Source organism: Natator depressus, chromosome 5, assembly GCF_965152275.1.
Source record: "Natator depressus isolate rNatDep1 chromosome 5, rNatDep2.hap1, whole genome shotgun sequence".
Taxonomy (NCBI): Eukaryota; Metazoa; Chordata; order Testudines; family Cheloniidae; genus Natator; species Natator depressus.
This window is the reverse complement of record NC_134238.1, coordinates 40,371,343-40,399,166: the sequence shown is the minus strand read 5'-3', so window position 1 is coordinate 40,399,166 and position 27,824 is coordinate 40,371,343. Positions and strand designations below refer to the sequence as shown.

General features: G+C 38.9%; 1 protein-coding gene across 2 annotated transcripts; it reads left to right on the top strand.

Moving 5' to 3' along the window:
• Positions 1-151: 151 nt before the first annotated feature.
• SREK1IP1 (SREK1 interacting protein 1) lies at positions 152-21,201 on the top strand. Of its 2 annotated transcripts, none has more exons than XM_074952622.1 (5): positions 152-268; positions 8,128-8,175; positions 10,900-11,040; positions 17,486-17,567; positions 18,940-21,197. In XM_074952622.1, exons 1-5 carry the CDS (start codon positions 256-258, stop codon positions 19,100-19,102), a joined length of 447 nt encoding a protein of 148 aa, XP_074808723.1. In that variant the 5' UTR covers positions 152-255; the 3' UTR covers positions 19,103-21,197. The 2 variants fall into 2 exon arrangements, with proteins under 2 accessions (XP_074808723.1, XP_074808724.1); XM_074952623.1 differs by lacking the exon at positions 152-268 and adding an exon at positions 655-765 and having other exon boundaries at positions 18,940-21,201.
• Positions 21,202-27,824: the final 6,623 nt, after the last annotated feature.

The window sequence follows — 27,824 nt, the reverse complement described above, 5'->3', positions numbered from 1 at the left end:
AGGCAGCCAGGACGAGAGGCCGAGCGCGGAGCCGCCGGACAATCGCTGAGAAAGGCGCCGCCTCCGTCGCGCCTCCTAATCCTGACGCTGACCAGGCTCCTCCGCCTCGCCCTGTCGCCGGGGTGATTTCACTCACCCCTCCTCTCCCTGTCTAATGGTGCAGCCCGGAGTGCGCTGCCTAAAGGCCTCCGGCCGGGAAGCGCCACCGCCTGTGTTCGGCTCAGCTCGGGGAGACGCTGCTGGGCCCTTGGCTCCATGGCGCTGCCAGGTGAGGGGCCCGTCCTAGCGGGGGGGAGCGGGCGCCCGAGGAGACCCTTGAGATACCTGGCGCGGGAGGCAAGGAAGGGAGCCTGGCTGCCCGGGGCCGTCGGCTCCCCGCAGTGGCGGTGCGGGCGCCCCATAGTGAAACATCCGGTCGCCCTTACTTGAAGGGGGCAGGACCCCTCCTGGGAGAGTGAGTAAAGAGCAGAGGGCGAAGGGGAAGGTGCCCCGCTCAGGCCAGGTGGGAGACCAGGCCAGGTGGGGCAATCCTACAAAACGGTGCCCAGGGTGAGAACACAAAGTGAAGCTTTAAAAGAGCCAGAAAGCGAGTGGGGACCGCGTATCAGCCTGGAGGGGAAGTGGTCACAAAACAAAACAGACTGAAGGAAAGAAACCCAGATTTCATGGTGTGGAAAAGTGGCTTTTATACTGATAGGTTAAGGTCAGAAAGGCTCATCATGATCATCTAGACAAAAGTTTTGCCGACGCAAGTTGCAATGAGAAGTGAGTTTTAGCCCACAAAAGCTTATGCCCAAATAAATTTGTTAGTCTCTAAGGGGCCACAAGGACTCCTCGTTGTTTTCGCTGATACAGACTAACATGGCCACCACTCTGAAATATGTCAGTTCAGTTACCTCATGAAAATACTGAGGGCTTGTCTAAGCTACGCAGCTTTTGCGACAAGGCTGTGTCGACACAGCCTTGTCACTAAAAGTCAGTGTGTATGAACGCGCTCTGTCAATATTTTGTCTGCACTTTTGCTGACAAAATGCTTCCAGCCCCGCAAGTGGTGTTAGCTTTGTCGTCAGGAGAGCACTCCTGCCGACAAAGCCGCTTTCACACTGCAACCTGCATCGGTGTAGGTGAAGTCCTGCTGTATAAGCTGGTGTTATGCTGGGAGGAAGTGTGAAGGTTCAGTAGTGTAACTGACAACTGTATAAGTTATGATAACAGAATGTTGTACTTCTGAAGTTGGCATAAGTTCTCTGGAGAGAAGACTCAGTGTAACCCATGCTAACCATGTCTCCATATATAGAGGTTTATGAGTTGTGTATTGTCTGTGAACTAAGGGACCTAGTCTTTTTTAGTTTTGAGCAGTAGAGTTTTTTTTATGCTTTTAGATTCTGAGATTCTATGTTCAGTCCATGCAGATGTGTATAAAAACTTGAATTATTATGCATCTTTAATGCTTAGGTTGAGCTTTCCTGGCCAGGGGGAATGTGTTAACAGATAACACAGCTTTTATTTTGATATAACATTCCTAGTTGAATTGTTCATAAGGACTGAACCCCAGAAGGCTGGATCCTCAATCTGGAGCCATTATTTGCTTGAACTAAAGGAGTAGAGACCAGATTTTTAAAGGTAATTAGGCATCTAACTTGCATGGAAATCAAACTACCTTTAAAAATCTGTCCGTAGGTCCATTAGCTGAAAGCCAGTAGCAGACTCCAAAACCCCTGTGAACTGATTGCTGTAATGGAACCCATGTGCCGACATATGGTATAAGTAAGACATAAGTAATATATTTATTAGAGATGGTGGTTCAGGACACATTGAAGAGTGTTTTCAACAACACCATAGGTGATTGTGAAAGTGGGAAGGAATGCCAGAGACTTTTTTTCTTTCTACTCCCCACTCCTCTTTTCATGCTTTGAAGAATTTAGGTGGGTGGAGTATGTCCTGAGGCAATCTTAACTATAAGGGCTTTTTTTTTTTTAATTTTTTTTTTTCTCCATCTGTATACTCCATTCTTCACTTCCGGTGTTTTTGTTGTTTGCACCTCTGCTCCTCATCACCACTGTTTCAGAACCCATTTAATCCTAGCATTGATCTGATATGAATATAAAGGTATGTCTACACTGCAATGAAAAGTCCACAGCTGGCCTGTGCCAGCTGACTTGGGCTCTCTGGGTTGGGGCTCCAGGGCTGTTTAATTGCAAAGTAGACTTCTGGGACCTTCCCAACTCTCAGGGTCCCAGAGCTTGAGCTCCAGCCTGAGCCCGCAAGGCTACATGGTAGTAAAAACAGCCCTTCAGCCCGAGCCCCACGAGCCTGAGTCAGCTGGCATGGGCCAGCCGCGGGTGTCTAATTGCAGTGTAGATATATAATAAAAGGTTCCTATCCCTGTTCCCCAAAATCTGCCCTCTTTTCTCATCTCCAGCCCCATTAGATCTTTTCTCCTAGTCTTCCCCTATCTTCATTCTCTGCATTTTTCTCCCTCCAATTCTTACACCTACGAGTTCTTCTTGCACCACTCTACTTCTTCTCTCCCTCACTTCTCTTGTCCTCCTGATGAGACCCAGAGTGGATTGAAAGCAGTTTGTCGTTTCTCAGTGGGTGTGGATGGTCACAACTATTTGATGTAACTTTAAATATTCTATTCCCCCGATAGTTCATAATTTAATACAATACTGATGTGTAAAAATTCATCTTACAGATTCAAATAATAAAGGCTCCTTTAGCATATACATCATTAATATATGAGTATGTTGAAAGAATTCATAAGTACATCTGTGGGACAGAGTTAAGTTTGTTTATTGGAATGCAAAAGGTGAATTTTCACACATAAGTATTGTAGTTAAACAAATGTATGAACTATCGGGAGAATGGGAAGTTAAGTTAAATTTTCTTAAACTAGTTCTCACCATATTCTTTTAGCTTGGGGGAAGTAATTTTAATTTTCTCAAATATATTCATTAAAAAGGATTACTTGTTAATTCCATAAGATGTTGTTGTGGAGGATTCTTGCCTCCACCCCTGATGTAGTTAGTAGCACGTTAACAAGTTATAATAACATAAGGAGATATATTATGGATATAGTAATACACAATTCAACAGGTAATACTCTGCTTTAATCTTCCAAAGTTATATAATATTTTAAAATTTATTTGTAGGGCTAGCTGTTGCTAAGGTATTGATTTACTGACTACTTACTTTTTACAGTTTGTGTTAGGGCTGTCAAGTGATTAAAAAAAATTAATCGCAATTTGTTGCGCTGCTAAACAATAATAGAATACCATTTGTTTAAATATTTTTGGATGTTTTCTACATTTTCAAATATATTGATTTCAATTTATAACACATAATACAAAATGTACAGTGCTCACTTTATATTTATATTCGATTACAAATATTTGCACTGTAAAACAAAAGAAATTGTATTTTTCAGTTCACCTAATATAAGTACTGTAGTGCAATCTCTTTATCATGAAAGTTGAACTTACAAATGTAGAATTATGTACAAAAAAAACTGCACTCAAAAATAAAACAATGTAAAACTTTAGAGCCTACAAATCCACTCAGTCCTACTTCTTGTTCAGCCTATAGCTCAGACAAACAAGTTTGTTTACATTTGCAGGAGATAATGCTGCCGGCTTGTTTACAATGTCACCTGAAAATTAGAACAGGAGTTCACATGGCATGGTTGTAATCCATGTCGTAAGATATTACATGCCAGATGCACTAAAGATTCATATGTTCATATTCATGCTTCAACCACTATTCCAGAGGACATGCATCCATGCTGATGATAGGTTCTGCTCAATAACGATCCAAAGCTGATGATAGATTCTGCTCAATAACAATCTGATGCATGTTCATTTTCATCATCTGAGTCAGATGCCACCAGCAGAAGGTTGATTTTCTTTTTTGGTTGTTCAGGTTCTGTAGTTTCCGCATTGGAGTGTTGCTCTTTTAAGACTTCTGAAAGCATGCTCCACACCTCATCCCTCTCAGATTTTGGAAGGCACTTCAGAGTCTTAAATTTTAGGTCAAGTGCAGTAGCTATCTTTAGAAATTTCACATTGGTATCTTCTTTACATTTTGTCAAATTTGCCGTGAAAATGTCCTTAAAACAATGTGCTGGGTTCATCATCCAAGACTGCTATAACATAAAATAGATGGCAGAAAGCAGGTAAAACAACAGGAGACATACAATTCTCCTCCAAGGAATTAAGTCACAAATTTAATTAACACATTATTCTTTAACGAGCGTCATCAGTCCATTGGAAGGATGGCCATAGCATGAAGAGGCATAAGAATCTTTAGCACATCTGGCATGTAAATATCTTGCAACGCCAGCTACAATGGTACCATGCCTGTTCTCACTTTCAGATGACGTTGTAAATAAGAAGTGGGCAGCATTATCTGCCATAAATGTAAACATATTTATTTCTCTTCGCAATTTGCTGAACAAGAAGTAGGACTGAGTGGACTTGTAGGCTCTAAAGTTTTGTTTTGTTTTTGAGTGCAGTTATGTAACAAAAAAACTACATTTGTAAGTTGCACTTTCATGATAAAGAGATTGCACTACAGTACTTGTATGTGGTGAATTGAAAAATAGTATTTCTTTATAATTTTTACAGTGCAAATATTTGTAATAAAATAATATAAAGTGAGCACTGTACACTTGTATTCTGTGTTGTAATTGAAATCAATATATTTGAAAATGTAGAAAACATCCAAAATATGTAATACATTTCAATTGGTATTCCATTGTTTAACACTGCGATTAAAACTGCGATTAATCTTTTTAATCGCAATTAATTTTTTTGAGTTAATCACGTGAATTAACTGCAATTAATTGACAGTCCTAGTTTGTGTTTATCTCGCAGTCTAGAAATCATAATTTAGATTTTGTATGTCTCTGTGGAAATATGTATGTACAATTAATGTATGAGTGCACATGACAAATTTTGTATAATTTGTCATGATTGTAGGGTGAATGAAAATCTGTTTTGTGTTTTCTTAAATTTTTTTTTATTTCAATTGGATTTTGGATTTAAATCACTTTTTTAATTTACGTACAGATATAGTTAAAAAATATCTGTTGAAAATTAATTTTTAATTGACAATCTATTAAAATCATTTAGGCTAAATACAAGAAATACTATTAATCAGTACGTTTCCTGATAAAGTATTAAAGAAAGTCAAAGCTCTGAACTGGTGGAAGTCACTGGCTAAGCACCTGGAACCAGTTTTTGTTGAAGTGCTAAACCAGCTTTTGACACAGTAGCCTCTTCTGTAACTGCAGAGAGAGTATTTTCTTCATTCCAGTTTATTTCAACTAGTTCAGTTCAATGTCTACTTCATTCAAAGTTAAGAAACCTAGTGGGAACTGGAAAAGCAGGAAAGCTTGTTTTCCTCTTCCAATCTATAAACAAAAAACAAGATGTAAGAGGATGATCTCTACTATTTAGTGATATTTCAAAACCCCATTCAGCAAGGCCCACAGGTTTACTCACAAACCAAAGGAAAGCAGAGAGATTGCTGCTAACCCCGAATTCTTGAATCCACTGTCCAGGCTTCATTCACACAGGTACAGAGTGCCACACCTCAGTGATCAGGTGGAAGATAGCAGGCTAATGAATTGTCTGTCAGATAGAGACCTCAGGTCCCAATATGATCTTTTATACACAGTATTACATATCACCTTTTATCAATACTCCTCATTCTTTAGCCCAATCGCTCCTTTTCTATTTGGTAATATTTACTATCCTGTATGATAATCCAGATTACACACTAAATTATATAACATGTTTTTCTAAATTTTTAACAATAACAAAACTATCAATTCTAGTTATCTGACAGAAACTTCCCTCATTTTCCCTAGACACACCAAAAACTCAATAACAGAATGTCCAGATGTTACGATTCATTGCCAGGAACCTTTGTTCACGCTATCTCAAAACATTATACAGAGGTCATAACCATACTCAGTTATGCAGGCATACAGAATCTTCATATATATTGCTCATATATTACTTCTGCATCTATTTATGCACTAATTGCTAATCAGTTATCCACTAAGTAAGGATTAGGCCTTTGTCATGTAGTATGAGGTGAGCTTACCTAACTGGTGCTTCATTTACTTGTTCTAAAATCTTGAAGGACATCGCGACCAGAAACAATCAGTTAAATTCACTAACTATAGCTAATACATTCTTTGTTTAATAAATTTGTTCGTTTAAGGGTATGTGTAAACTGAAATTTAAAACCCCTAACTGGCTCGTGCCAGCTGACTAAGGCTCACAGGGTTTGGGGTAAAGGGCTGTTTCATTACGTTTGGGTTCAGGCTGGAGCTTGAGCTCTGGAACCCTGCCCCCTTGCTCCAGCCCAGAGCCCAGCTCCAGCCCACGCCTGAATGGCTACACTGATTACTGAACGGCCCTTTACCTTAAGCCCCATGAGCCCAATGAGCACAGGCCAGCTGCAGGTTTTTAACTGCAGTGTAGACGTATCCTTAAAGGGAAAACATATTATGATAAACTTTTTTTTCCCTATGTATCCAGCACATTTAAGGTGGTTTTATTTCATTAAAAATGCTGCTTTGGGAAATTCTTAGTTGAATTTTATTATGTATCCAACTAGAGCTTGACAAAAATCATTAGTGAAGAAATCTGGTAAATAAGACATGCATCATTCACCATTTTCTAAAATAAAAAAGTAAAAATTAAGACTCTAAATGTAAGTTAAGCTATATAATTGCTTGAATAAATATATATAGATATAGTGTGTCCTCCTGGATAGCAAAGAGAAGCCCCAAATTTAGTTTAAAGGCTATATTTAGTTTTAATCAACACATTTTAATGGTAGGCTGATTTTCATTTGTTGCCATTCTTTAAGAAAAGAACTAAAAAAATAAAATGCAAAACATCATTAAAATAGATGATTCCAGTAATTCAGAGTGGATTTATTTAAAAGTACTTGGCACTAATTGTTTTAACATAGAATATCAGGATTACTGTGATAGGATACACTGTAGAAAAGTGACTTTGGAGATGTTGTACACTATTGTATTCTGTTCCCCTTTACATTATGGCTCAATGATTTTGGTTACCAAAATAAGTAAAAAGTGTGCGAGGAGGTGCATGTTATGGGAGCAGCTGATGCCCCTTCTGATAGCATGGTGGCCTGTGTGCAAGCACCAGATATGATTGTCATTCAGCTCGGGGGAAATGATTTAGGAATGTGTAAAGGAGTGGACTTAATGTTCAGAACTCAGAGGGACTTGGGCCAGATCCTGGAACTTTTCCCAGGAGTAAAAACTATTTGGTTGGATATGTTGTGACACAGCATGTGGCAGGAAGCTGCGAAGCCTCCATGAGTTGACATGGGTAGGAGGTCTGAGAAGAGGGAGGTGGCCAAAATCATAGATGGCATAAGGGAGTTGGTGATTTCTCATCCTTACATAGCATATCGGGCAAGAGTTATTCAGGGCAGATGGGGTTGACCTGCAGACTTAGACGCTGATATGTTTTTGGCTGGTATTGAAGAAGGCATCAGTAGATTTCTGGGAACCTGGCTAGATATGGGGGAAGGTAGCCAAGCTAATTGCTGGTGCTTCCTTGTGGCAGATGTCCAGTGCAGATACTCCATAGGGAATGGATACAGTGATCAGATGAAATAGATTGAGAAAGGATTTAAAGGAGGTATTCTTTAAAGGAGTGGAAACGGGTGTTTAGGGGCTGGTACGACAGGGAGTCAGCCCCCCTTATTTGGGGAGGTGGTGAGAGGTCCCAGCAGTGGGATTGCTGGGAACCAGGATAGGTAAGAGGGAGCGCTGTCTCCGGGTGTATGTAAATAATTAGAGAATTATCTGCACTGTAAACTTTTATCTGCCGGGTACTCCCAGACATTTAGGAATAAAATTGCAGCCTTATTAAAACACATCCAGTATCTCCTGTCCTTCTGGCATAGCCGGACAATAGACCAGATATTAGGTTTTCTAATAGAATTCTCTAATGAATAAATCACTGCAGAATGCATATGTACTTTAACACGGTGTCAAGTCAAATAAAAAGGATAAAAAGAAACTAAGTTCTAATTAGTAATACCCAAAATTAATGGAAGTTTGTTTATTTTCAGGTGGAAATAAGGATAATATCAGGGCAGGATGCAAGAAGTGTGGCTATCGTAAGTATGAAGGCAATATAAAGATGCCCAGAGTGCAGTTTCTCTCAAATTTTTGAAAGCTGAGCCATCTCTTTGGGAAAATGAAACAGTCCCCGCGCACACAAACACACCACCTCTGCAGTTCGTTGCTAAAAGCCTGCCTGTCATAATTTATACTTTTTTTTTTTTTTTTTTTTTTGTCGGCTCCCTATCCCCACATGGTGGAAAACCTTAGTGTAGCTCTTCATAATAAGTAGGGCCCTACCAATTTCACGGCCATGAAAAATGTGTCATGGACCGTGAAATAAGCCCTTCCCTGTGAAATCTGATCTCCCCTGTGCTGCTGGGAGCGCCCCAGCCAGGGGCTTCTAGCTGCAAATTCCTGCTGGGGAGGGACAGGAGTTCCTCTTCACCTGCAGGGCTGCTCAGGGGTGGGGAGGATCAGACCCACCTCTGGGTACCTTTTGGGTTGGGACCTCCAGGGTTACAACACAGTGAAATTTCAGATGTAAACATCTGAAAACATGAAATTGACTAAATTTAAAACCCTCTGACTGTGAAATTGATGAAAACGAACCTGAATTTGGTAGGGCACTAGTAATAGGATATTACTACTTTCCTACATGCTTCAATGAGAAGTGAAATGGCTAACAAATTTGACATTTTAAAGTATCCTCATTGGTATCTGAGTTGGCACCCATGTTCATAGAATATCAGGGTTGGAAGGGACCTCAGGAGGTCATCTAGTCCAACCCCCTACTCAAAGCGGGACCAATCCCTAATTTTTGCCCCAGATCCCTAAATGGTTCCCTCCAGGATTGAACTCACAACCCTGGGTTTAAGCAGGCCAATGCTCAAACCACTAAGCTATCCCTCCACCTGCTCATTTTGATGAATGAGCAGTTTACATCTCAGAACTGTTCAAACAAGAAGTTTTGCATTGGTTACAGTCATTTCACGTTTTGAATGTTTTCTTCACTATACCAGATACACTCTTTCTTTTTTTTTTTTTTTTTTTAATTGAAAGCCGAGATGCTAAAGAACAATTCAGTGGCTCTTCCTCCCCTCCTTCCTGCCCAAGAAAGCTGTTCCTTTGCATGCCCCACTCTTTGGAAGACACTACCATAAGACACTACCTTGCAAGTGCTGTAGCTGTTCTTTATCTTTTCCATTGTATGTTGTGTTGCATGGGGAGCTCAGTGATTATTCTCTTAAATCTTAGCACAGAATTACACTATAAACCAGATAATTTTTTTTAAAGATAGTTTTTAATACTAAATCCTCATATTACATGTTTGATACTATTTAAGTAATTAATTATTCCCTTAATTATTAATGAACATTTTGTTGACAAACCTTTCAAACCATTTTTTAATTGATTTAGAAAAAGGTTACGTGGTGAGAGAGGTGGTCGACTTTCTTCCAGCAAGTTTTGACACTGCGTTTCTTTACTTATCAACGCCTCTCAAGGCAATTAGATGTTAGTATAGAATTAATTGTTTGATAAGTGCAGTGTTGTAAACTTTCTGGATATGAAAGAAATTAGGAAAGCCAAGTAACCTATTCTGTTTTAATGTTCCCTACTGCTTTGGCTTCAGAAGATTATCTTTGATGGGAAGAAGCTGTGTTTGTAGCAGTAATTAGCCTGGTTCCTGTGGAGACTTCTAGCAGGGTTTCCCTTTTGTATGGGGCTAAATTATGTTTTCAGCTGACAGCTTTACAAATTATCATAGATTTGAAGCTCCCTTTTTTCACATTTTTCCCCAGGTCCATTATTTCAGATGGGTTAGGAGTTTCTGTTGTCTGGAAACAAACTTAGGATTTTTGGCCCCGCATTTTTTAAAAATACACATTGCTACAGATAACTGCCGCTGCAAAGCGTTCTTTAATGAATAGCATTTCTAATATGGACTGTATTAAAAAGGAATTAGTCTATTTATTATCTCTAAGCTAGAAATGTTTAACGCTTATTACAGTAATTGGGAGAAGGTCATAAGACAGTTCATTTCACTGTTATCCTGGAATTTTGATTTTGAGCTGATCATAGAAAGAATATATTGAGATTTATTTATTTTTAAATGGCAAGCTGTCGCTTCCACCTCACATCTGTCTTTCTGGTTCAATCCCCATGTTTCAGTATAAGTTCAGTGTAAGCTAGCTTCAAATTCCTTTTTTCTAATGTGTCTGTAAAGCACTAGAAACTCAGACACGCACATATGTTTTAGAAAATAAAGAATGACATAGTATACGAACACATTTTTAGTTGATAACCTTTGGTTACTGCAGATATAATTTGTCACTGGAAGGGAGCAGACTCTCACATTTCACTCTTTTTAAAAAAATAATTTAATTTGGAAAACATTTCACCTTCCTTCAGATCATTTCTTCAGGGAAGGGTATGCGACACATTCACAAAAAATGAAGAAGACTATGCAAAAGCTTTGAGGGAAGTGGTTCTAAAAATAAATTGATAATTGATGGGAATAGCACCAGATGCTAACTGGAACTCTCACTCCCTAAAACAGAAACATTTCTGCTCTATACACAGTCCCAAACTTTGCAATAGTTTTTCAAAGTGATATTCCTTTATTTTTCCACTGACAAACCAAATTAAAGTCCATCCCTTTTATGAAATCTGTGTAATACTAAAATGCATATTTCTCAGCACAAAGCAGTAACTCTTTCACATTATTTTATAATTTGAAGTATTTCTGCTTGTGGCTCACTCTTTTGATTTTTATTCAGCTGGTCATCTGACATTTGAATGCAGAAACTTTCTCCGGGTGGACCCCAAAAGAGACATTGTTTTAGACGTCAGCAGTACAAGCAGTGAAGACAGCGAGGAAGAAGAGCTGGGGAAACTGCAGGCCTTACCAGAGAAAAAGAGTAAGTTTTTTAAATAACAGAGCATAATCCTAAATTGGGAAACTATCTCATTTAAACTCTGGTAGCTGTCATTTAACTCCTTTAGAGTTCACTTTTTACTCTATCTTATCCAGTGACCTAAAAAAATTGCTTTTATGGGATGGCTCCAGGCTAAAGAGATTTGAGAGCCCCCCTGACACCTTGTGGAAAAATTAGAAAAGCTTCGACTTAAAAACATTTGACTAAGATTTGCAAGCATGGGTGTCTACATTTAGGTTCTTAAATCCAAAAGATTGTGAGTTTGGGAATGTGCAAATGCGGGGAAAGTAATATGCATTATTTCATTGATGTTATCCTTTGTTTATTGCATAAAACTGAAATGATTCTCTTTTTCTCTCTCCTTCCCCCAAGTAAATGATGCCTCTTTAAATGCTTTTCTTTGTTCAGTCTGTTTCTTCTCTCGAATTCGTAAGCATTATTTTGTTTGAATGCAGCTAATAGTTTTGATTTGACAGTTAACATTTGGAGGGATAATTGCTCGCTCTCTGTCTTGGGGAAATGAGGCTCAGCCTCTATAGAGGAAGCGAAAACAGGTGGGGTTAGTTAGTCCACAGGTACGCAAGTTCATCAGAAGATGATGCAGGAGGGCTAAGGTTTCAACCTACAAAAAGGTCCCAGATGGTGGATGGGGGTCTGTTCTAGCATACTATGAGCCCCCAATTTAGGAATGCTGGGGCATGATATTCTGCTGTTACTTTGCAGTTAGTCTTTGTTATTCTCGGATCATGTATTTTAGATACACCAACCCTGATGCACTTTTCTTAATATTTTTTACTCATTTGCATTATTATTGCTCTCTCATTCTAGACCCTGCCTCCACTTCCTAATCAAAACCCTATCTGTGTGCATGTCTACACTGCAATCAAGGTGCTGCAGGTATAGACATACACAAGCTCTCTTTAATCTAGCTAGTGTGAGTACTAGTATGGTGAAGCCACAGCAGCACAGGTGTCAGCATGGGATGTGCAAGCACACCTAGGACTCTGGGTACGAACTGGGAGCACTAGCCCATGCTGAAATCCTTGCTGCTGTGACTTCACTGCTATTGGTATTCACTCTAGCAAGATTAAAGCTAGCTTGGGTGTCTCTGCATGTGCTACAGTCACCTCTAACCGCAGTGTAAACATACTCTGTGAGGTGGTTATTTTGATGACATTAGGAAGGCGAGGTAGAGAGATGTGTTCCAACATAGCCTTCTGTATTACTAGAACACTTCAAAAGAAAAGCTTCGACCTCTTTTGGTAAAATTAGTTGCTGAATTTGCTTTCCTAAAAAGTCTTTCTTTTGAACTTGTGAATAGGAACAAAGTTGTTCAGAAAAACTGTTACTTGTGGACCTAGGGATTTCTGAAACCATGGCTCTGAATGGCCACTCATTTAGGAAAAAAGGGTAAATGTAGCCCTGGAGAGAAACAGTTAGTTGTACGTAGATATTTAGAGGATAGTGTGTTATCCCTATCTAGTATAGATGTTCTTCCTTAAGTTGTAGGTGCTCTATACAGCATTTTTGAAAACTCATCTAGGTTTTTTGGAAATGTTTTCTCTCCTGTTTTTTTAAACGTCTCCCACTTCAGGCTGCTTGTTCCACTAAACGTCAAAAGTCATTTTGACATAAAAGAATGATGGTCACACATGATTTTAATTGGATGGACGAATTCAGCACTAAAAGGTAGATGTTTCCTGGGAAAAATCTAATTCAAAGACTGAAGGAAATATTATAATCAGATATTATACATCCTTGCATCTGGTGTCATGGTTTTAATCTTATGGAATTACTTAAAATAAACACTGGCAATCTTAATATTATGAATTTTGAATTTATAGGTTTTACATATCTTTGTTACTAATATCTCATAAAACTAATGTGTATTTTCTCCATTTATACAATTTTGTTGTTGCTTGTTTGGAAACTCAACTATCACCTGTTTTAGTGATGATATCTTCATGGTTATGGAATGATGTCACGTCCTCAATCCCATCTCCCCTACCCCAGTATCAGTCTTCAGATGAGTGATCCAAGTAAACTCTCAGCAGGGCTTCCCCTCCTGGGAGTGCATGGGTTGAATTCCTAGGATAAAGTCTTACTGCTTGAAGGATACCTTTCTATGGCATCCATGGTGGTCTGTGGGCAGTTTAAGAAGCACTGGCTTAAAGTATCGTTAAAAGGATGCCTTCCTTTGTGGAAAGTTTTTTTTTGTTTTGTTTTGTTTTTAAATAGGTTGTGTGATAGTCAGGTGTGGGGTACATACATCCTAAGACATGAAGGATTTAACAGACTGCTCTGGGTCTGTGAAAATAAAGCAGCCCTGCAACCGCTGCCCAAGATGTCACTTCACTCAAGGTTAAATTAACTTAAGAAGCAAATGAAATGTGAGAAGGAGGCAGGTTAAGTTAGGATTGTCCAGACAGAGGAACATAAAATCTCTGCCTAAAGTCTGGCAACTAGGCCCAACGTCAGAGAGGACACTTGATTCCAGGTAGAGAACAAATGAGAGAAGAAGCCAAGAACTATCTCCAATTCAACAGGTTAATCATTAATATTTGGAGGATTTTCTTGTCATGCTGTATTAGGAGGAGAACCTCACCAGACAGACATTTCAATTGTTTTATTTAAGTAAAACCACAACGTTATGTATTCTGGATTTTTTTCTTCAACAGCAAATGTATATTTTAACAAAACAAGCATATGAATTTTTGAATTTAGTTAAACATTCAAGTTTTTTAAAATCAGATTTGTTTTTGTTAACTATTTTAGTTAAAAAAATTTTTTGAATATTTAAATATTTTGAATATTTTTAAAAAACCACAAAAATTAAATCGACTATGTCAGCCAGGTCAACATGAGAAACTTAAAATATTGGCTTCTGCAGCTAACTTGGTCGTCTTCACCTTCATTTTCCTATTTGTTCATAATCTGGAAAAGAAATACCAAGCTTTCCTGCTTTTTCAGGTCCCAAACGATTTCTCAATTTGGAATGAATTAGTCCAAAGGAAGAAAATATTTTTTCTTCACCAGCAGAAGAAGCTACTGCTGTTAAAAGTGAGATTATCACTTTAACAGTCTCTGAATCCAAGTGCTGAAGTGACTTCCACCAGTTCACTGGTGTGACTTTCTTTAAAACATCATCAGCAAACATATTTCTTGAATGGTTCACCCTTAGCTCTGAAGTTTATTATAGTTGGCATTATGGAAGGATGATTGCTGGATGTCCGTGTCATAGCCAACTCCTCTTCTTCAACAGTTCAGGTTTGACCCTGGTACCGAGTATTGAGAATATTTGCAAGAAAATGAGCTGGAGATAGTGCTTGTCCCATTCGTTTTTTTTAATGCTTGTAATTTAACTCTGTCATTGCATATTTCTCTTTTAAGATCTCACTCAGTTCCTTCCAAATTTCAACAGCGTCAGCAATAAAACAGCTATTTCCCTGCATTTTGTTCAAGGCTACAGAAATAGGCTTCAGGGTACTCAGCATGTGTTCAGCATTTCTCTTAAGCCCAGTGTTGAGAACTTTGGCTGTGACAGTGCCATCTATTTTTTCACGATTTTGTTCACAAACTGTCATCAGATTAGGCCAGATCTTGATATAGTGCTCAAAACAGTCCAATACTGAGTTCCATCGCACGTCTTGTGGGAGAGTTAGCTTGGTTCCTCCCACTTTTTTCAGAGCAGCTGCTGCAACGTGGTTGTTACTGAAGTATTTTGCAATTTTAACATTAGCCTTTATTTCTGGAAGACTGAAGTCTTTGGCTAGGAGGTACATCAAATGAGTACTGCAACCGTATGTTGTTAGCTTGGGACTCTCTTCTAAATAATTTCTTCTCATCTTGGATACATTTGCAGCATTGTCTGTGACCACACTGCATACTAGACATTTGAATTTTTTTCACTGTTTTTGTTATAGCTTTTACTGCTACTTCTTGTAAGTATTTTGCTGTGTGTGCATTTCCTGATGTATCAATTGTTTCTGCAAGGAAGACATTCCCTTATTCTGTTGTCACACAAACACATACAACAGGATCATTGTGGACATTGCTCCACTCATCAAGACTCAGGTTAACAATTTTACCCTCTAGACCTTTTGCAAACTGCTCAATTTCTCTTTCATACACTTAATCCAGCAATTTGCCTGCGACATCTGCTCTGTTGGGTGGATTGTATCGTAGTCTTAATGACTGAACCATGTTAATGAAGTGTGGGTTCTCAATCATACGGAAAGGAGAGTTTGTTGCATAAACAAACCGGGCAATGTTTTCATCAATTACCTCTTTTTGTAATCTGCTGGTTCTTCTTACAAATTCATCTATGGTTGCTTCTGGATGATGGAGATTTTTTTTCTTTTTTCTTTTTGCTACAGGTAATATACTGTGGCTATGTGACATACGTGATGTGACTAAAACACGATCATTGGCAGATAACTCTGAAACTATAGAAAAGGATGGTGATCTTGAAGGTGGATAGTCTTCAGAATCCTGTATGTTGAGGATGGATTCTCCTAAACAAAATAAGTCAATGCAGTTATTTAATTATTATTACGACACTGAAGATCCTATATGTTCAGAATGTTCCTTTCATCATCTTCAGCGCAGCTTCCTCCTGAGAAGGAACACTTCTCATGATGTTGTTTCATTCGGGCAACCAGGCCTTGCATTTCTCTGTTGCACTGTTTGCATTTTGCACAGAGGTGATTGCATATCCTTCCTTGAAGTAAAGAATGGCCCAGTTTACAGACTCCTTTAGGAGTTTTCTCCTGATCTGTGGGACTAGATACAACCTGGTTGGAGGGAATCAGGGTTTGTTATGGGTGTTTGTTCTTTTTTGGAAGGACGCAGATCAGTACAGTACTCTTGTTTTAAGGTTCTTCCGTTGTGGTGTTCCATTGTTTGGGGACTGATGTGGTCTATGGCCACATTATCTGTCCTACCTTCTTCATAGGCCACGTCGTTCTCTTATGAGTTTGCATAATTCTTCCACAAGGAAATTTTAAAGGTATTAACAGCAGTTGTCACCGGCTGCCATTTTTTCTCAGTAATGACACTTTTCCTTTATCTAGTGTGTTCCATTTGAATATCTCAAAGTGCTTGATGGAGAAACTCAGGCACAGAGAGAGAAGTAATTTGCCCATGGTCACCGGCAGTGCTGGGAATTGAACCTAGGTCATCTAGGTCACAGTCTAGTGCTCTATCTGTCACTGTATCCCTTTCTGCCATGTGTTGTTTCCCACACACACTTTAACATAATTTAGTACTAATGAAATATACTAACTGAACTGCCTTAATCAAAGTTTGCTTTTTTGTTTAGTTTTTTAAACCAGTGGTTCTGAAACTTTTGTACTGGTGACCCCTTTCACACAGCAAGCCTCTGAGTGCGACCCACCTTATAAATTAAAAACACTTTTAAATATATTTAACACCATTATAAATGCTGGATGCAAAGCAGGGTTTGGGGTAGAGGCTGACAGCTCGCGACCCCCCATGAAATAACCTTGTGACCCCTTGAGGGGTTCCAACCGCCAGTTTGAGAACCCCTGTTTTAAACTAAACAGAACAGGGAAAGTAAGCGAAGCTACAGTGGAGGTTTACCCACAAGTGTTTTCAGTCACTATCTTGACAAGCTACCTGACTAGAACAACAAACATTTGATTCTCCATGCCTGTTCAGACCTTTGTACCTCTGGTGAGATTGCCAACAAAGGGGTCAAATGTGGTAATATTTTTTGTGACATGTGCCTTATGCAGTATCCAGGTTTATCAGTACCAAGTTAGGTTGCTGTAATATGCTGATGAGCCACAATAAAGTGACATGCATGTCCATCATCCCACAGCTGCCATGGATAAATCCTACTTCGGTATAAACAATTGCTGTTTGTGAGAGTGTCCATATACAGTCTAGACTACACACAAAAATAGTAAATGAGATGGGGGATATGAAAGTTATTCAGATAAACAAGAGGGAGTGTCTGTTGTATTCGATACATGTGGGAAATAGGACCTCCTTTCAGGTCTTTGAGTTTCAGATAAACGAGGCTTGACTGTTACTAAAGAGTTAAAAAGGACATTAGCATGCAAACCTCCTGAAGGGGATGTAAACACAGATATACTGTTGTGGAGGAAGAGGTGCAAGGAGCAGCCTCTTGTGAATGTAGCAGTTTTTACCATGTTTCACATATCTAATTATATTCTCGGTACTTAGATGCAGGTCCTTTACAATGTGAGTTGTGTAACCAAAGTGCGGATGCTCTGCAAAATATTTGAAATGAGTCTGAAAAATAGCACTTGGTTACAAAATGTTTTGGTCTTGAAACAAACATTAGCAATAAAAAAAGTACTGATTTCAGTGAGTTTTTTAATTAATTTTGAAGTTAAAAAAGAAAAATATTTTGTATAAAATACAATTTTTATATCCACAGATACAAGTCAGGAGGAGGAGGAAAAGAAGAATCTAAAAAGAATAAGCAAAGAAAAATCCAAATCAAAGAAATTAAGGAAAAGGTAACTTACAAATACCTAATTAAGCCTAAAACAGAATTTTCTTTATATTTTAAAATCCAAAATATACTTTCCAAATTGTTACATCCCGTGCATGTTAACCTTTTATTTTTGCTTCTACAAAAGCACATATACTAAATTTGAATGTCTGATACAGAATTTTTACTCTATAAAACTAAACATACTACTAATCTTTTGCATACAAATGAGGAACGTGGCTAAAAAGCGATAGACATTGCAATTAAAAATGCTAAAAGAAGACTCTTGTTTACTCTAAACAACAATATAAAACTATTTAGAATGAGAATTTAAATTAATAATTTATTTGCTTGATATTCTACCAATCAGCATACTAAGACTCTGTTCCTACAAAGATTTATGCATGAGCTTAACTTTGTGCACTGTGAGTACCCCCATTGAAGTCAGTTGGGGCATTAAGGTGTAGCTATGTTAATTCTGCACACTAACTGTCCTTGTGGACCCTGGTAGTGTGCACTAAAAGTTCCCTGGTGCACTTTGACTGTTACTATGAAGAAGCCAAATCCTGCGTACCTTACTCTCACAAGCAGTAACAATGAAGTTTATGGAGCTGTTCTCAAGTAAGTTAAAGAGGATTCCCCCCCCCCCTTAAATTGTTAGATTTTTGTACTTAAAATCAAGTTACTTCATATTCATGAAATATTCTAAATGTCACACCAGATTTATCTCTTATTAAACAGACCATTCAGTTTAATCAAAATGGCTATATCTTTTGCATCCGGTAACATCTGCTCTCTGAATTGGCAGGGATTGTGGGAAGGGGAATGGTAGTACAGCCATTTGTTTGAAGGTATTATTAAGTTAGATACTATTACTGTAGGTTTTCTCGTCAAGCTTTCATCTCCTTATGTGCCTTGTTTTCATGCTTTCAATCCATTTTCTTTAGACCTAAACATATAAGATCATTTGCCTATCAATAAAGTTTCAACCTTGAAATGTCTCCATTCCATAGTTTGGAATATGCTATAGGCAGAGCAAAGAAATAAAAATAACATTTAAACCAGTAAGGTACAATTAGTGATTAATTTACAAGCAGGAGTCACTAACTCTTTCCAAACGTAACCCGCACGTTTGTGAACACTGTTAATTAAGGAGTACCAGAAATATTGCTTTCCTGGTGAGGCAGCCTCATCAGAGAGGCCAAGGTTTGGATGAGCATGGATATGGTTGGCTTACCCGGTACAGGCTGGTGTGGACAACCTCTATACCAACAGCATGCATTCATGTGTTTATACAGTCTCCAGCATTAAATTCAGTGTAGAAAGAAAAATAAAGTGAATATATACATACCCTGATTGGTAACATAATCTGTATTAATTTTGGGATTTTTTAACAGATCATCTTCATCAAGTGTCACTGACGAAGAAGATCCAAAACCAAAAAAACAGAAATGCCACAAAAAAGAAAGGAAAAAGGAGAAAAAGAGTAAATCTAAGAAAGGAAAACATCACAAAAAAGAAAAAAAGAAGAGGAAAAAAAGAAAAACGTTCATCATCTGATAGTTCAGACTCTTCTAGTAGCGACTGAGGAGTTACTGCATTCAGCTTTCATTAACCTGAAAGATTAGGATTGCTTACCTTTCAAATCTATCCTATATGTGCTTTACAATACTGTCAGGTTAAAAAAATTATATATATATTTTAAAAGTACATTTATTTACAAATATCCACAACTTCGGTTATTAAACCGAAAGATTTGCGGGGTGGCGGGGGGAAATCTACATGTTGTTGTTTTTTGCCATTAATGGTGTTTCACTATTTCCATTCTATGCAAGTTGGACCAAGAAAATAGACTAGTTGTTTAAACTTTTGTGGTTAGTTCATTTCTAGTCAGTTTTTGATTGCTAGCTCCCATGCATGACCAGAATATTCAGATTGCTAACACGTGCAGGGAAAGATTTGAACTAATTAAAATGTACTTTCGACTGGAATTTTTAACAAAATTTGTTGAAACATTTTTATTAATTTTAAGTTTTCTAAAACCTTGATTTTTATTAAAATAAAAACCTACATGTTTGGCATAATTCCATATCAGCCACCACTTAAAAGCAATAAATAGAGACACTGGTGAATAAAAATAAGGACATTGAGCTAGAAGAGAGGGTTTTTTTGAAGGGACAGAGTGGGGGAAGAAATAGTAAATATTTGCTACAAATAAGAACAGTCTCTTTAAAACTGATCTGGTAATGTACTTTGAAACACATGGCGATTGTTTTCCATCATACTCAGAAAGTGGCCCTATCTATACATGGACAAACATAACACCTATCATTCTTTAGTTTCCTTTTCTTCTTTGTAAAATAGATAGATGTAATGCTGTGTCTACACTATGAGCTATGGGAGTGATTCCCCTGCTCATGTACACATACATAGCAGTAGAGCCATGGTACCATGGCAGCAGCAAAGGCACTGCTGAGCTCGACTGAGTACGTACCCACTAGTTTCAGGCGGATGTGTATAAGGCATATACCGTTATCCGTATTAAGTGACAGTCCAGCAATGTTTTCTACAGTAATGTCCCAGTGCTATGTCAATTTATTGTGTTAAGATTACCTACTCACCTCTTTTAAAAGAGGCAAGGGGAATCAAAGACTGGCGCTTTGGATACTCTTGATTATTTCAACTCCCATTCACCATTATCTTTAACAGTAAATGGCTTTATAAAACCAAAAATATTTTCTTCTATTATGTAACACAGCATGTGCCCTGTTGTCTAAGGACCAGCTTCTGCTCCACTGAAGTCCGTGGCAAAATTCCCCAATGGCTATAATAGCTGGATGATCAGGAACCTAAACAGTAGTAATTCTTGTTTCAGATTACCTCAAGCCCATTGCAGGTATAGAGAGTCAGTGTGTCAGGAATTATTCCATTTATACTGGTGTAAAATCAGTATAAGTGAGTAGAATTAGGGCCATAGTCTGAACCTTACTGCTGTACCTCCTTAACAAGACATAGGGCTTATCTATCCAGTATGGCAAAGCGTGCCACAGGGGTGTGATTTGTAAAGCGCACTAATGTGCTATGCTCTAACTGCCCCATGGAAATCCTGCTGCCATGTTCTGAAAGGTACCTAGTTTGTGTTAACCTTTTCCTGTTTGAAGGACTGTTAACTTTAATTTGACACTTTTAGACAGTGCTAGCAGATTTTACTCGGGCCAGTCAGAGCACAACACCTTAGAGCACTTTTAGAAATCACACCCCCTAGCATGCATTGCCTGTGCCATGTAGACAAGGCCACACCTAGTTAATATATTTCTAAGTAGTTCATTTTTCCTTTATTTTGGACATAATAGGACACTTTTTTAAAAAAATACTGTGATATTGGCATATGTAAAATTTATATTTGAGCCTTTAAAACTGGCCTATGAGCAAAAAATTAATTAAATCTCCTTTTACCCAGGAGCGGAACATTTAAGAAATTTATTTCTAAAGAGAAGTGCAGAGAATATTTTAAGATTTAACCTATATTGTGCTTTATATCTGAAATGTGTTTTTAAAATGTAACTAGGAAGTAGATATGTGACATTGATATTGTGCTTCCCTTATGTAACTGATTTGCAGATACTTATTTGATTTCTGACCCTTCAAATTTGCACAAACAATATTTTGAATTCAGGAAGCGATTAATAAAATGTTACCTAGACTTTTGTGCAGCCTTTTACAAAACTGCAAACAATGTAATGTATTTATTGTACAATTGTAGTTGTTGTTTATTTGCCACTACCCCGATGCACTTCAATTTTCTTGATTTATTACCAGACTGTTTAGTACATTTAAAAATTAATTGGCATAAGTGAGGTCAGGTAGTCTTCACAGATTCAATGGTCAAAATATTTTTGTGCCCTCAAGGTTTTTTAACTTCTGACAATTGTAGGTATTCAGGCTCCATCCTGCAAGGCATCGAGCCCCTCCTTCAATATGCTGAATGACATTAATTACCATTGATTTGGGACTTGAGGGAGGTCAGTACCTTACACCAAACCTTTAGAGTGAACTCTGAGTCTTATATATTTATTGCAAAGAAGAAAAATGTAATTTGATGATAGTTTGGAAACTGAATGGCTCAGTGAATTAATAGAGTAGGGGTCACACACTTTGTAGCTTGTGGAGGCCAAGCTTACTGCATGCATCAGGGACTCCTTGTATTCCTCCGTTCCACCCCACAAACTCTTTGTGTGTCCCCCTTCGTCCTGTGCCAGTGGCTCTAGGGATGAAGAGGGGGCATTCCCTCCTGCCCTGTACCAGAGTCCAGTGTTCTGCTCCCCCCCCCACACACACACACAAAAGGTTCTGTGTGACCCTTTTCTGCATTACCAGGGTCCCCCCTTCTCCTCCCATGCCAGTGGCTCTGTGTAAAGCCCCATTTCCTCTCCCCTATACCAATGGTGTGCACACCTTCTTGCCCTGACCCCCATTATTATTTGTCTGAGATAAGTCATTCAGATTGTCAATGTGTTAAACTCTATTGGAAGGATGAGATGAAATGGGGTAATGTTATGCCAGAAGACATTAATGGGTGTCATCAACCAGTTTGATTTATAGACAATTGCAGATGTCCTTGAAACTGTGGCTGTGCTAAGCAGATGGCAGGAGCTCCATATATCCCCCATTTCCCCTTTTTGGTTTTCAATTTTCCCCAATAGGAATAGGTTTCTGGCCACTGAAGCGTAGAATATACCCTGATATTTTGGAATTGATCATATGTGGTGTTTGAAAGTTACCATGTTACATCCACACATAGAAATACCATCACGTTGAGTATATGTGCTTGCAAGCTCAGCTAAATATGGAGCATATCATCTCTGTGATGTTGATAGGAGTTTGCCCAGGGCAGCACTCACTAGAAGTTGTTGCCATTTGATGGCTGTTTGACCTATGTGAAATGAGTTGGCAGTTGGTCTGGTTTAACTGCATATGTGTGTACATCGCAGCAGCCTCAAATAAGTACCATTGTTGGCAGCTTCAGTAAAGAGGCCAAGGAGTTGAAAGATCATTGAAACTGAATTACTTTCTAGGCCTAAAGGGGGCTCTTCTACATGAGAGTTGGAGCTATTTGAGAATGTTTTCACTGTTGCTCCTAAGCTTGACTTGTCACGTGGATGGAAACAGGATTTTAGCCTCCAGAACGGTCAAGCCTGCATTTCTCACTAACATCAAATACTCTTTATAGTATTAAAGAAGATAGAAAGATTCTCTAGAATCTCTCCCATGTAATGTTAAATAATAGAAGCTCTTCTCCCTCAAGAATAAAATACTAAGTTGTTAAGTTAACAACTTAAGTTGGATCTAAATGTATATACTAAATATATATACTAATTAAATTTAAATAAATTTGGACTTTTTAATGGTAAAACTGACATACTGAAAAATTAGAAGTCAATCACATTCAATCAGCTTTTTTAAAAAGTGTAATATCCAACATATTTAGTTATTTTTGTTTCATATTGAATCTTTGCTACTAATGGGTTTTTGCTTTGAAAGTGCAGTATTTCTAGTTACTTTAAAGATGTTTTGCTTGCATTTGGTCCCTGAAACTGTTTTGTAGGCAACTGTTTATGATGAGCTCAGTAGCTTCTTGGATACAAAGGGACAGCCGAAGAATAAAATATGGAGTGCAGCCTTTGCTAATTCTGATTTAGCATGATGTTTGAAATCCTTTCTCCCTATCAGTGAATTGTAAGCTAAATGAAGCCTAAACAATTGTTAGTCCAGTTATCAGATTGGTTAAAACCAATCTTTCATCTAACTGCTGACACTGTGCTGGCCTTTTGCAGAGAGATTAATTTTACCCAAAGTCTATTTACCTTGTTAAATTCTACTCAAGCCCTATTTTAAGGGCTTAAGTGATGTACAGGCCATGTGCTGGCACTCTCATTCACATACTGTGCCTATCACCATGGAACTCAGAGAGCAGTGCAAGGATTTCAAAGAGAAAGAACTGCTTTCCATTCCAGTTGCAGAACTCGGCAGCACTGGAGATGGAGATGGGCTTCTTTGCCATGGTCCCTGACTATACAAAGCTAATGTTAGGAGCTGCATTTTTTCAGGATGATTTTTTTTTTAAGGAAATAGGGTGAAGATATTTAAGCATTTCTTCATTTCCTTGTACAAGACTTTTAACATAATAGGCATAGGGATGTTTGTGTTTCACTGAGATTTGCTGCACACCTTTGATATTACGAAAAGGGCCCAGGCTCCCAGCCATTTCAACAGGACATGGCTTTGGACAATTTGTGTCCTGAACCTACTCTAAAGTTTATTTGGCATCCCCTTCATGGATAACCGTTCGTATTGCTGGCTTGAAATACAGGTTTCGTCCAGGCTTTGCCTATTCCAAACATATAGGATGGTTAATGCAATTTGATCTCCCTTCATTTCTTCTTCTCATGCCCTTGATACTGCTAGCTCCCTTTTGAAGCAGATTTCTCTGGTTGCTACTACCGCACATCTTAGTGCAGGGGTGGCCAACCTGAGCCTGAGAAGGAGCCAGAATTTACCAATGTACATTGCCAAAAAGCCACTGTAACATGTCAGCAGCTTCCCCGCCACCCCCAGCACCTCCTGTCCGCCAGCAGCCCTGCCAATCAGCACCTCCCCCTCCCTCCCCGTGCCTCCTTCCCACCACGATCAGCTGTTTCACAGTGTTCAGGAGGCTCTGGGATGGAGTGAGGAGGAGCAAGGGTGCAGCAGGCTCAGGGGAGGGGGCAGGAAGGGGCAGGGGCCTTGGGGTAAGGGGTGGAGTAGTGACAGGGCCTGGGGTTGAGCAGTGGAAAGTTGGGACCAGTAGCTCCAGCCCCGGAGTCAGCACCTGTGCAAGGAGCCGCATATTAACTTCTGAAGAGCCACATGCGGCTCTGGGAGCCACAGGTTGGCCACCCCTGTCTTAGTGCTTTGTTAAGGACAGTCAGTATGTAGTTTGAGGGGCTTTCAGTTTAGAAAAGTAACTGGTCATGTTTTTTAATGGTCTACAGGTACTTCTGTATTTTTGTAATTTTCTGTCTCCATTAGATTTTTTTTTTGTTCTGATTGTACATAGGCAGTCTTTTGATTTCAATAGCCGAGGTGCGGTAGTTGTTTATCTATCATCATGACCACTGATACCATGATACCATTATCCAATGATAATTATATGGTATTTTATACCAAGGACCCTGTTCAATGTTAAAGGCAGCATCTCCTAAAAAGTACGAGTGACCCAAGCTTCCATCGATATATTTTTTTTATCTAAAGGAACTGTGGAACTGAGAAAGCATTAATGTACTGTTTTTTTTCTTAGTGTCACAGTGAAGAACCGGCACAATTCCACCTTACTGCAAGGAATGCCCTCATGATATTGTATGAAATTTATTCCTTCAATTCTACTATCAGAACAACGGAAATTGAATACAAAGGTGTATGTATATTAAAATAAAGTTAAGGATTTTGTTTAAATGGGCATAGTTAAGGCCACAATTCTGTCTTTCATTCATAGTTTTCTGCCTAGTGGCTAGTTTTTCATACTATGAGCCAAATTCTGCTCACTTACCTCATGCAAAAGGTCCCATTTGACGTCAATAGGACTTTACTCATCTGAAACGTAAGCACGATTTGGGCCAGGATTTAAGGAAAGGAATCCCAGCGTTAAGGGAAAGCTGTAGTGAACAGTTCTCCTTCAGACATGTACTTCAGCTAAATAAACGTTTACTTTAACAGATTATATATTAAAAATGAGTTGTCTAAACATTTATCACTGTTTTAATATGACCATAGCTGTGAAGAGCTCTGATGTCTCACAGTCAGGACCACTATTTCATCTCTGTCCCAGCAGGAATTCCAGGCTTTTGCTCTAGTTTGTGACAAAGGGAGTGCTGTTCAGCAGAAAAATGCATGAAGATACAGAAAGTTTGCCAGTTATGAATCAGAAATATTCAGGGGGGAGGGATGTAAGTATTGATGGCAGAGTACAATAGATTACATGTACTTAAAATAGTGCCTGTTCCAGAGAACTGACTATCTGAAGACACAATCAGGTATAATAAACATATGTGGTCATTAGAGCTCTGTTGCATGATTGAACAAGTATATTTTCAAAATTATTTGACGGGAAGGCTTGACCTAGTGAGTCGGAAGCTGTCCCAAGCCTAATGAGCCACCTAAGGACAGTCCAAACTCAAGAGTCTTTGTGTTGCAGAATGGGCAGTAGCTGCCATTTTCTTGTTGTGAATGATGAATATTTTCTTCAATCATTTATAATCATCCTGGCCCAGTCATGGTGTGGGCATAGAACCTGTAAGACCTAGCCAGAATTTGTGCCCTACGGTTAACCTGACTGTTCCCAACTGCAGATGGAGTTCACGACTCCACTCCACTTAATGTGAAAGAAGACCCCACAGAAGCACTTGACATATGCATCGACTCCTGGTCATTAGAAATGACTGTTTGCCAGTCATTTTCATTAGCTGAGCACCTCAATCCCTTAAACTGAAAGACGATCCTTTCTAATCCCCCTTCATAGCAGGTTCTTACAATCATTCAGCCCAATGCATGTTAAGTGTAGAGCACAAATTCTGGCTAGGTCTCAGTTTTTATACCAGGGCCAAGATTCAGCTACAGATTTAAAAAATCAATAGTGAATGAAGTAACAGTTTTATAAATGATTGAAGAAAATACCATTCACAAAAAGAAAATGGCAGCCTCTAAACATTCTGCAGAACATATAAAATACCACAGGAAATGTACAGTCCTCAACTTCCAATGCACAGCATAAGAGAAACAAATTTACTTTTCAGTAGGGTCAAATAAGCTCCAATTATGATGTTTGGGCTTTCTATGCAAACACATAAGACAGACACGAAACTGTGGCATGTTCCAGAATGACAATTTCAAACAGTATTCTTTTGCTATTCAGCCTTCACTAACTTTACACTGATGCTCTACTGAACTCGTAACTTTTACTATCTGTACAAAGGCATTTTATTAACATGAGAATCTCTAGCTTATCCTTCAAAAAAATATTTCCACGATCCATTCAAACTGTTATTTTAGTTCCCAATGGTCTCACTGCAGCGTTAGAAAAATGTACTATGTAGCATTAACCCTTTAACATGTCAATTTTACTTCCTGTGTCATACTAACATTACTATATGAATCAGATTAAAAATCTTACAGTACAGCACCAGTCATCTGTACACATTTCTTTACAAACAGTGACAAGTACATGTTTTGATTTCATTGCCGCACCATTCATCAGCAATTGCCCACCATTTATATTCTAACAACACAGTCATGTGGATGATAAACTTTAGTAAGGTTAGTTTGTGTAACTACCAGCAGCTTTTCTTGAATTATATCTCCAGATTGATCAGACATTTGATTTGCTGAATTCCAATTTATATCTGAGTATTCTGCCTTGATTTTTCTATATGAACTGCCTGCAAAGGAAGGCAGATGGGGGGGAAAGAGAGAATTAGCCATTTACAACTGAGGCATGGAAATGAAGTCACATAAGTATTCTGAGCCCTGGTCTACACTAGGAGTTAAGGTCGAATTTAGCAGCATTAAATCAATTTAACTCTGCGCCCATCCACACGACGAAGCCCTTTTTTTTTGACTTAAAGGGCTCTTAAAATCGATTTCCTTACTCCACCCCTGACAAGGGGATTAGCGCTGAAATCGGCCTTGCCAGGTCGAATTTTGGGTACTGTGGACACAATTAGACGGTATTGGCCTCCAGGAGATATCCCAGAGTGCTCCATTGTGACTGCTCTGGACACCACTCTCAACTCAGATGCACTGGCCAGGTAGACAGGAAAAGGCCCGCAAACTTTTGAATCTCATGTCCTGTTTGGCCAGCATGGCAAGCCGCAAGTGAGTGCAGAGCTCATCAGCAGAGGCGACCATGATGGAGTCCCAGAATCGCAAAAGAGCTCCAGCATGGGCCAAACGGGAGGTATGGGATCTGATCGCTGTATGGGGAGAGGAATCCGTGCTATCAGAACTCCGTTCCAGTTTTTGAAATGCCAAAACTTTTGTCAAAATCTCCCAGGGCATGAAGGACAGAGGCCATAACAGGGACCCGAAGCAGTGCCGCTTAAAACTGTGAAACTTCAGGAGCTGAGGCAAGCCTACCAGAAAACCAGAGAGGCGAACGTCAGCTCCGGGTCAGAGCCCAAAACATGCCGCTTCTATGATGAGCTGCATGCCATTTTAGGGGGTTCAGCAACCACTACCCCAGCCGTGTTGT

Bases quoted from the DNA above. Each gene is read 5' to 3' on its own strand.
- SREK1IP1 (XM_074952622.1), top strand. The intron at 11,041-17,485 runs GTAAGTTTTTTA...TTATATCCACAG, and splicing joins GGCCTTACCAGAGAAAAAGA to ATACAAGTCAGGAGGAGGAG. The intron at 17,568-18,939 runs GTAACTTACAAA...ATTTTTTAACAG, and splicing joins TCAAAGAAATTAAGGAAAAG to ATCATCTTCATCAAGTGTCA.